The 11,313-nt window shown below is 34.6% G+C and overlaps 1 protein-coding gene across 4 annotated transcripts; it reads right to left on the bottom strand.

The window, feature by feature from the left end:
* Window positions 1-3,148: 3,148 nt before the first annotated feature.
* On the bottom strand, window positions 3,149-11,313 carry LOC121411524. Of its 4 annotated transcripts, XM_041604291.1 has the most exons (15): window positions 11,219-11,313; window positions 10,755-10,904; window positions 10,349-10,427; window positions 9,764-9,933; window positions 9,080-9,236; window positions 8,632-8,752; window positions 8,088-8,240; window positions 7,444-7,785; window positions 7,166-7,216; window positions 6,681-6,752; window positions 6,224-6,274; window positions 5,934-6,008; window positions 4,553-5,596; window positions 4,238-4,336; window positions 3,149-3,862 (listed from the first exon to the last, which is right to left on the bottom strand). In XM_041604291.1, exons 1-15 carry the CDS (start codon window positions 11,286-11,288, stop codon window positions 3,773-3,775), a joined length of 2,724 nt encoding a protein of 907 aa, XP_041460225.1. In that variant the 5' UTR covers window positions 11,289-11,313; the 3' UTR covers window positions 3,149-3,772. The 4 variants fall into 4 exon arrangements, with proteins under 4 accessions (XP_041460225.1, XP_041460228.1, XP_041460226.1 ...); XM_041604294.1 differs by lacking the exon at window positions 5,934-6,008; XM_041604292.1 differs by lacking the exon at window positions 6,681-6,752.

The raw sequence follows: 11,313 nt of genomic DNA, 5'->3' as shown, positions 1-11,313 counted from the left end.
CCAATTTTCAACGGTCAATCGATCACAAGACAAATATCATGATTTTGATTCCACTTTATTGGAACGAATTTTACATTCTCATCATGAAAAATAGTCAGAAGGCTTGTAAAAGGTACTTTCTAAAAGTCGATACCATTTTGGGGCTAAATTTCACCGTTGAATAAACACAAGTTGAAATTTGCTATAATTTGATTTCTTACACATCTATATCGATAAAAATTAAATTTTGGGGAAGAGGATCTTCACGGGATCTTCAACAATATTCATCGTTTCAAGGATCACTGAACATTTAATGAAAGCAAAAAAATACGAATGTCAAATATCATAGGCAGCAGTATTGTTTCATTTTGGGAACTGAAATGATATTTTCTCAACTTTTTTTCGTTATGTTCATGACCAATTAACATGCTTCATGATTCAAATACGTTTAATTGAAAATGCAATTGCTAACTAAATATATATCACAAACCTCCGTGCATAGTTCATTTGATTTGATTTTTGTAAAAATCCCGATGTATGCTTCAGTGAGCACACAGTATTAAAAAATTATGCAAATGAGAAGAAAGTTTAAGGCCTTGGCCCCACTCTGTGCCGAATCAAAATGATTATTTTGGTGTGCGCGCGCCTTTTGGATAGTATGAATCTGAAGCCATGTGCGAATTTTCATGAAAAAAATGTTGGCAGAAGTAGCAAAAACCGTCCATGAAACAAACCCTCATTTCAATTTTGCTAAAATCTTGGCTTCCTCTCTTATTGACATTGTGTACAGCACGGGTGCAAGAATAGGTGACCCCTTATTAATTATGGTGGAACTTTTTTTCAAGGCTGTATTTAGCAATGTCATTTGGCAGTTATGTTTATCAAACCTATACGGGCAGAATTCTGTGGAAAAATGAAATCGATATATTTATTTATGGATGGGTGAGCATGCTGAAAATTGGGAAAAGGGGCATTTTCAATGTCAAAGACTCATTTTGAGGGGGGTAATAAAGTGAATAATGGGGGCAAATTCAGTTTCAAATGTGACTTAATTGTTGTTGTTTTTATCATCCATCAGTTTTCCCACCACAAACTTTCCGAACTTTCACAATTTCATGGTTGAGCGAGCACATTAAAAACTTGAAAATTAATACTCTTTATACTGTATAAACGTATTCTTTTCCTAATAAATTCTCAGGATCACTTGAATTATAGCTCTATGGTTAAATCTATGGACAAATCAGTGGTGGATCCAGAGTTTTAAAATGGGAGGGGTTAAGTAATGGGGGGGGGGCACCAACATTTTCCAATTTTTCCATGTTTTAACAAGTTATAGGGGATACTGCCATAAACCCCTATGATGAAAGTTACGTCACAAAACATTGTGCTCACTCAACCATAAACATACTATATCAAAATTTTGTGAGGTGGCTAAATGATGGATAGTAAAACAGCATTAACACCATAAAATTCATCTAAAAACTAAATTTGCCAAACTTTGTATTTGAACAATCTGAAAAACGACCCTTGTGACTTTAAAAAAAATGGCATTTTTAATTCAATCTTTGATTTCTCATGCATGACCTAACCGATCACTCTCATTTTCCCCAGAGGTTGCTCAATGATAATTGAAAACCATCTACGAAATATCATATTTCAAAATTACTCCGTTCAAAAGTTACAGCAATTTGATATAAAGGGACTTACTTTTTTGTTGTGTGTGGATATATATATAGGCCTAGTGGCATAAAAAGTGGATATTTCAAAGAAAGTTAGTTTGAGTTCAGGAATGGAATATAAAATATTGAAATGATGCAAGCGGTTGCTCAATGATAATTGAAAACCATCTACGAAATATCATATTTCAAAATTAATCCGTTCAAAAGTTACAGCAATTTGATTTAAAGGGACTTACTTTTTTGTTGTGTATATATATATATATATATATATATATATATAGGCCTAGTGGCATAAAAAGTGGATATTTAAGAGATAGGTTGAGTTCAGGAATGGGATATAAAATATTGAAATGATGCAAGCGCGTAGCGCGAGCCGAACATGTTTTTCTATATTCAGCACTCGTGTAATCATGAACAGGATGCATAATCGTGTACATCGCTGAAACAAAGCTACAAAATATGAATCGTGAGCATAATAATCTGTTTAAATTGACTAGAAAACGGGATATACTTTTTTTCTATTCCTTTCCTCCTCTCTACCTTTTTCTCCTTTATTTATTTTTTTTTCACTGTTGGCAAATGGCGTGGTTCCGCAGAACCCAGGACCCCCCTCTGGCCAAACTGAAACCGTATTTCACTTTATTGTATTTTTGTTTAAAATAGAATGAAATAAAACAAAAAATGGATAAACTAAAATTACTAAATGATAGTAGACCAAGGTGAGAACAAATAACCATAAATAAGAATTGGTAACTAACATGGGCCACTATACGCGGAATGGCCGTGTGGGTATTGGGAACCTTTCATCAACATTTTTAGTCTGACAATATTAAGTTATCAGATTTGTCAACTTTCCTTGGTTTTGATTGGCCAAAGAGCACGGTTCCCATGGTAACTGTAGGACTTGTCGGTCCTTTCATAAAGTGCTCCCAAGGGTACCATTGTATACGTAACAGTCATCCAGTGGTAACTACCATAGCAACAATGATCATCATCCAATCAAAATCAAAGATTCCATGGAAGATACCATTGGATGGCAAAGTTATGTTAATCGTAACTCATGCAATGGGGCCCAGATGGGGTATGAAGAAAAATGGAGATGGAGTACTCTATCTCCTTTCTCAAAATGTTATCATTCTCTCTTCCGTGTATGTACACAGCAAAAACTGTAGTGTTAACCAGTGTAAATAGAGGACCACACCAGTTCTTTTACACTGGTGTTAAATTGGTGGTGTTAGTTTTACACCTAGGTGTTATTACAACACCTTTGGTTGTTACATTTACACTCTTTGGTGTCATGTTCAATCTCTAGGGTGTTATTTTAACACCTCAGGGTGTGGTCCTCTATTAACACCAATTGGTGTCAGCTTGAACACCACAGTTTTTACAGTGTATGCACACACACCCTCAGTCACCCTAGCGCACACGAACACACAAATTTCGCGCTCACTGCAAATATAACAAAAAAAGAACCATTGTAACGTGTGCTATATATTTTTATTGAGAACTAGACTTACAACATTAGTTTCATGGTTATGTAGTTCGATGCGTATTGAAAGCCGCGTAGTTTTTCAAAATTGAATTTCGTTTAATACGTCCTAATTCCAGTATGTTAATCGAATTGATTTTGAAGTATATTCACGTTTCTTTATTCAAATATTTCAGTATTGAATCGATTTGCTGAGTAGATATATAGTAGAGAACTTCATCTCTCGTTATTCTAATCAGTTTAAGCAGAATTTACACAACGATTATCAAATTTTGTAAGGCACAGTAGCAAGAATACCCAACTTGCCATTATTGTTAATTCTTATCTGTTGAAGGCAATGGTGACTATATCTACCATCTGTTGCATATTTAGAATATTTCTTGAACAAAGTAAACTGCATTTTGCATTCCGTTTCAATACGTATTCGAAAGTCAATATTGCATTCAATATTCGTATATTAGTTCCAGTCGATACTCTATTTTTTGCAGGTTTGTTTCATGATCCAAATATCCTGTTGTTTCTTATTGAAGAATATTTCAAGTCAGTTGAAGGTTTGTTTATGGCCCAAAAGTATCCGGTTTGTTTTTCAGTAGTTATTGCATAGTAATGTTGAAGCAATTTCTTCCTATTCCGCCTTCGCAGGCTTGTTATTGTGCCTGCGTGCGAGCTTTAGGAATCGTTTGAGCTTCTTCTTCTTTGTCTTTGGATCCATTGCCTAAAGAAAGGGAAAGAGAAGGAATAAAACAGAATGAGAGAAATGTCAAAATTTGCATTGCTGAAAAGAAGATGATAAACTATTAAAAAGCATTAAAAGTATAACTTGTGGTGGACAGCAAGAAATATGATCTGAGTAATACTGCATGCATTTTGTAAATTAAATATCGACATATGTTATCTAGTCGGCATTAGTATTGAACCTTAGTATTTAAAACCATTGTAAAACAAAGTCAAAGTTTTTGATAACCTAGTAAATTCATTAAAATATTTCCGTTGTTTTCAATTGTAAATAGAATTATGAAACAGGTAATGAGATGATTAGTAACTTAAGTTCAGATACGAAATCATAAATTGAGTTAGATTGCTTAATTACCATTGGTTGGTTATTAGAAGAGATATCTGAAGTCATTCCCAGATTGGTTGATTTAGGGAATCGTCTCTGTGAAGGCTCCTTCCGGGTCTTTTTACAAGGCTAGATAGAGGTAATAAGAAAAAAATATGAAGTTTGGTTCCAAGACTCTTTGAGAAATTAAAAACCAATATCATTTTAAAGTTAATGGAACAAAATAAATGTATTATCATTTAAACTAGTAAGAATTTATTTCTTAGTAAACGGTACTATTAAGAGTAAGATTGGAAGAAACCACGTAATGAAAGGATGTTTTTTAAAAATGTTATTATGAATCACCTTTGCAAAATCCCCTCCATTAATAGCAGGAGCAGTGACGATGTTCTCAGATCTGGATTCATCATTATCTGGCTGTTTTTGACAAGATGGTCGTCCATTGTCTGGATCGAAGAGGTTATTCTCAAATACTTCTCCTTGGCCGACGTTAGTGAGTAGGTCATTTGGCTGCTTTAGGGGCTCGGTGGTCCAGTTCTGGATCTTAGGACGAGGGACCGGGAACTGATGCTTCAATGGATCTATAAGAGGTCCAGTGATCTTGATCTCGAGCATGTCATTTGTTTCCAAAGAAGATGGCTTTGGTGCGGCGACCGTGATGTCATCAGAAAGAGATTTAATATCTGGAACGGCCTCGGTTGTAGCATCAAAGACTTTCTGGATTCGAGCAACAGAAACCACATTGGCCCTGCTGTTAAGAGGCTCACTGGCTGGTCTCACGGTAATCAAGCATGCATTGGTCGATGCATCAGTCGAACTGCCATTTCTGACAGTCTGGTTGATAGATCTGGATTCCCTGGTAGAAGTGATGTTCAGGTAAGGCTCATTCAGTGGTTTAACATTGATAACCCTTACGTTGGGATGGTCGCCGTTATTCTGGCTTTGGATGTCAGGCAAAGCAGAATCAGATTTGGTTTCCTCAAGGGTCATTATCTGCAAGGTAGGCTCTTGAGCTGGTAGAACATTAATTATCCTCGCTTTAGAAGCTACGCCGTTGACCTGGCTTATGCTCTCTGTAAAACATCGGGATTCATCAATGTCTTTGTCCAGGTTAGAGTCATCCGATGGTTTGATGGCGATCTGTTTCAGATTCTCAGCAACTCTAGTCTCAAGCACCTTCTCTTCAGATACGGATTCCCAAGGAACCTTGGTCTTCAAAGGCTCTTGATTGGGTTTGCATGCCGCTGGCAGGATCTCAAGAGGAAGGTCGGTCAGTTGGACATCAGATCCGGATTCTTTGGAAGTTTTCGGAGAAGATGACACAGTTGATTCGATGGATGGTGCGATCTTTGGCAGGAAGCTATAGTCATTGTTACGACTGGGTTGTTCCTATTACAAGAAACCAATTAATTATCAGAAGTTTTTAATGTTAAATTCATATCTCTAATAATTGTTTTGAATATCCTGCACGTTTATGCAAAATGATAATTCGTGGAAAAGCAATTGAACTCAACCATGCAAAATCTCCTAAATAATGATTGAAAAAAGTTCAGTAACGGAGGAGATACTGCTACTAATCATTTACAAAACTTAAACGAAAATTGAAAACTGTGCAGACAAAACATAATCTTGGTACATCAGCTCAAATAGATTGAAGAAAACGCGAGGAAACTTAAGATAATAATTATATTGATGTCGTATTTAATTTGCAACATTGGTTGCGTACCTTATTCACAGAGGTGTACATCTCTGTCTGATCTGTCACATCCGTGCCAGAATTCCTTGACGAAGTCAGGGTGTCCTGATTATATGAAACCAAGTAAAGAATATTACATTACAACAAAAATCTAAAAGAAAAAAAATTATTTATGGGAAGTATTTTCTGTTTAGGTAGAAATCACATAACGTTTAGTACAAGCTACAAACGAGCTAAATAAACTTCTTTTAAACTGTGATAATAGTAGTTTTCATTATCGAGATTCCAAATCTTCTCATACTAACTTTTGAGATACATACCGGTTGCTTGTTCACAGAGAAGATAGAATATCCTCCTTTTGGAGCAGCAAGCTTCGAGATGAATAAAATAAAGGAAAAGGTTAAATTTTAACCTCACAAAACTTATATAACTTTAGAAGTGTAAAGATTGACGACAGTATTCCTCGATCTAAAACGGTGTTTTGCAGTAATTCGCAAATGGTTTATCACATCTCAACGAATTTAACGATTTATTTCAGTTTCCTACGAAGAATTAGTTGTCATCTTGCAAGCCACACTCTACCCAGGCGAGGTAAACTGATTCAATTTTTTGAACGCCATGACAGTATCATATCTGACAGATATGTAAGGTGTAATGATCCAGTAGTATTGAGATTATTACGGATGAAGTCATATTATTCACTACGCCGGCCATTATCACTTTGAATTTTGGCATTGAATACGATGATTAAAGTAAAATACTATTTATGATCAATACCTTGTTTTCACGATCCAATGTGTCTTTGTCTTCTGTCTTGATGTACTCAGATACAGGAGACGTTCCGGTGTCCTGTAAGAAGTACACGAGATTAACATCTTTATTAGATAGCTCTGAAGTTTAATTGCTGATGTAAGGGCGTAGTGAATAATTTGAATTCATCAGTAATAATCTCATGAATTCTGAATTCACAATGCATGTACCGTTTTTGGAGATAAACTTGTTATTTCATATAATATATATGTTTTATTTGACACAGGTGAACCATTTCTATGTAGGACTAAACTATTTTTCTAGCAAAAATCGCACACCCCCCCCCAACAAAAAAAATGAGATAAATAAATACATAAATAAAATCAAAATAGATATAAAAATATATATGAAATAAAATAAAATAAAAATAAAAAGTGTTAATTGCAAAAAAAACATTAATCTTTTTTTAAATTATGTGTAACATTCTTATCTATACATCTAAGGGTACTCACCGGTTGTTTCTGGACGGAGAATATAGAGAACCCTCCCTTGGGAACAGAAGCCTATTAAAAAGTGAGAAGGAAAATGAATAATTATTAATTCATCCAGGCATGTAATAACTATTCGATTGATCATACAACGACTTCACCTTCGGCTGAAAGACTTGAACCCATTTGCAACTAATGATGATGATTGGGGTATTAAGTTATTAACAATAAAACAATACACGTATGAAAGATTGTTTGCACACAAGTAGTTCTTCTTTCTTCCACAATCTCTTACAACTTACCGTGGAGATCTCATCTGCCGCGCCGTCTTCGTTCGGAAATTGTTTCTGACCGGTTGATGACCCAGTAGGAGTGATCTTCTTCGACTGCCTAGCCACTACAGAAGGCATGGAAACAAATACCGAGGACGTTGCAGGTGTCTGTTTCTGGAAAGTACCCGATACCGTTGGTATAACCGGTGATGGTATTCGGTATGCTGGGTCAACATTAGCAGACACGGTTGGTATCTCCGGTGAGGGTATTCGGTATGATAGGTCAACAGTAGCAGACACGGTTGGTATCTCCGGTAAGGATGGTCGAAGAAGGACAGCCAGGCACTCTTCCGATGGTGTGTTGAAAGGCAACTAAATTAAGAAGAAAACGAATTTCATATTACACTCAGGAAAATCTCTTTCATTTGCCTTTAATGAAGATCTGACTACTCGTCTTTATCTTAATATGTACATAATATAATCAATTCGGTTTATCGTTAAACGGCATATCATTTTCCAATACAAGGATTATTTGTTACTTTTGAGATTTTGTCTACATGATCATGAAAAAAGGGCAATTTGAACTTATTTGATGTTGTTGTTGTCATTCATTCTATTGACCTTGTTGATTTATGATTAAAGTAAATTAAAATCTAAATCAAAGAATGGCCCACCACAGGAGTTTGGTAGTGCTGGGGTCCTTCGGGAATAGTCAATGTCGTTCCAGATCCGCTATCCGATTTCTTTCCAGTTTGGAAAATGGAATAGAAGTCCTTCGATGGAATATAGAGATCTTCTACGTCTTCATCGTTATCACGGAATGAAACCTAAATAAAAAAAAATCACAATAATCTTGATATACTGTATATTCTATCATTACACTCTTTAACAATGGTTCTTTTTTTTTCTTCTTTTATTTTAACAGAAAAAAGTAATATTAATTTTTTTCCAGATTTCTCTTGTATATTCTATCATTACACTCTTTAACAATGGTTCTTTTTTTTTCTTCTTTTATTTTAACAGAAAAAAGTGATATTAATTTTTTTCCAGATTTCTCTTCAAGTCTTCAAAATATATTATTATTTAAGATAGTCATTATATCTTTCGTGACAAGAGTAATTCATGTTCACACAATATAACACTTGAAGAATCGTAGACATGGTAGATACATAATGTTATAAGAATACCAGAAAAAAATATGTTTTAGTCTTTATATACCTTTCCTGCTCGCAGATGGAAAGGGAACCGTTTATTAAGACGGTCTGGTCGCGTTATGTACAGGAAATAGGCATGTCCAGTAAAACACAAAGCCAGGTCGATCCCATTCCAGATATTAGGACTGTAGGGGAAAAGAATTGAGGTGTAATTATGAATAAAATGGTGCTAATATTCATAATTGTAAATCCAAATGTGCGTATACAAACATGGTATACTATATACTTCTTCCATTAAGTCAATATATATTTTCTGCAGAAAATCGCATTCAAAAAAGAGATTTTGAGTAGGCCTATTCTAAAAGAAGAGTAGGGGTTTTGATTTGTTTCCATCCAATGAAAAGAGAAGTTATTTAAAGTGTGTTTTAAGCAGATTAGCTTTTTTCTTGTATTTAAATAAAGCACATTTATATTTTCATGGGATTAACAAAAACTAAAAAAAAATGAAGTACCTTTTCAGAACTGGGTAGACGTACAAGTATAGAAGTCGATAGGTAGGCTCAGCTACAAACCAAACACTAAAGAAGATAGTGAATGGTAAATAGAAGGGCACCTTTCTTGGGTGGTTCTTGATCGTCACGATACAGCCGTGTACGAAAATGATAGCACCTGATAATACAGAACGAGTGATAAAGAAAAGAGAGAGAGAGAGAGAGAGGGCGGGAGAGAGAGAGGGGGGGGGGGGGAGAGAAGCACAACATGTAATTTCAAAATTGCAATAGAATGAATGAGATGATAATAAAGTCTCCGGACTTCCTTTTTTCATGGCAAAATATCGATCAGATATCTCATATAAAAAAAAAACATATTTGACCTTCATACACTCTCATTGGTACTTTAGGTAAGCTTTATTCACTTGAATTAAATTGTAGAATAGAAACATATATCAATAGGCCTTTAAAGTTTGTCAGATGATAATGAGATAACACATGTCACAGGTTGTCGTTTTCTAAGATTACAGAATGGCAGAGAGCAGTGCTTTTCAGCGAATTCTATTAAGGACGTCATTAAAATAAAGAGCTGATTTGGTCAGTAATAACAATTTTTCATGGATCTGTCTCACAATCCTTCAAGTCTTTATCAACCTTACTATTAAAGAAGAATTCCTAGTACACTTGAGACTTTAGAATTCTTACCAGTAAACTTAAGGCCAATCAAACCGCTTGCTGATAGTGACGTCATACTAACAATGATGTCTTGGGGGTCTAGGAGCACACGTTGGTCAAAGAAGACGATGGTGTAGAAGGTCAAGTAGATGAAACCAAAACATATCGTCTTCACTGTTCCAGGTAGGCTGATCTGAGCTCTGTGAAAGCAAAAGTGAAATTAATGTCCTCGTTCATCGTCGCGTAATCATCATTCAAATTAAAATTAAAATTTATTTCCACAATTAAAAATATACGTATATACAAATCATTGACATTAAAAGATATATTACACGTGGAGGGGTCAAATAAAGCACAACTGCTTGTAAATTGGCCCCCAAAGTAAGAATAAATCATATTGATACATCATCATCACCTTATAATATAACCTTAATTCATGTCTATTTGTTTCAGCAATGTGTGAGGTAGTTTTTTTTTTTTTAGTTATATGATTTCTAGTTTCACTTTTGTTTGTATATTTCGTATGTTCTACATTGTAAAGCGCTTTGATATGATTTCATGAAAAGCGCTATATAAGACTAAGTTATTATTATTATTACTATTAGTAGTAATTACCTGGTAATAGAGAACCCCTTTGACACAAGCAGCAGAACACACACAAAGAAAACCGTAGACAGCCACGAGAAAACCTCAGCTGAAAAAATAAGAAAAATAAAATATATATACTTATCATTTCAGACTACACTGCTGTATTTAGTAGAACCTGATTTACCCGACACTTTTCAGTCTGCTTATCGACCTCGTCACAGAGTCAAAACACTAATCTCATTTTGTCAAGATGGAAAGTGCGCTGTATAAATGATGATTAAATACTGATACAGTAGTACATTACACTCTTTATCTTTATGTTTTATGTGTATATAATTGTTTATTTAAAAAAGTACACTTGTTATAATCATTTAAATAAAATTTAAGTTTAACATTCATAATATTTTCATAATTGAAATGAACTTTAATTTACCAGCGTCTTGCATCTTAGTCATTTCAAGTCCGGTCCGGGCAAACCTCGATAAATCGATGTTTAGGAGTAGAAGACACACTGTCTTGAAGAACAGACTGCTATAGAATAACCGATAGGTTAGATGCAGCAGTTTCTTCAGCGACAAGACGTCTAGAATAAGAATAAAGTCACATTTATTCATAAATAAAATGTTAAATATAAAGCGATGTGATAGCTATAAAGAATAATATGACCAAAATTAAATGGCATTTGAGAAAAGAATAAGAAACATGTAAAAGAGAAAAAAGGGAGAAAAAGAAAATAGAATGAAGGCAAAAGAACAAAATACCTTCAAACAACTTTGAAAAAAAGGATGTCCACCAAACCCTCATGGTTAAAAAAAGCAATTAAGACTTATACAAATAAATTTATTTTTCGAAAGACCAATTATATTTAATAACGAATTGAAAATCAGTTAAACTTACATCTAAATCGAGTAGCCACGATAGTCATCACCACGTATCCAAGAAAGAAGGCCAAGTCAGTCTCCATCATGACTAAAAGGATGGTAAAATAAATT

This window comes from Lytechinus variegatus, chromosome 3 (assembly GCF_018143015.1).
Source record: "Lytechinus variegatus isolate NC3 chromosome 3, Lvar_3.0, whole genome shotgun sequence".
In the NCBI taxonomy this organism is placed as follows: domain Eukaryota; kingdom Metazoa; phylum Echinodermata; class Echinoidea; order Temnopleuroida; family Toxopneustidae; genus Lytechinus; species Lytechinus variegatus.
The sequence above is the reverse complement of the archived record's forward strand: the minus strand, read 5'-3'. Positions and strand labels throughout refer to the sequence as shown.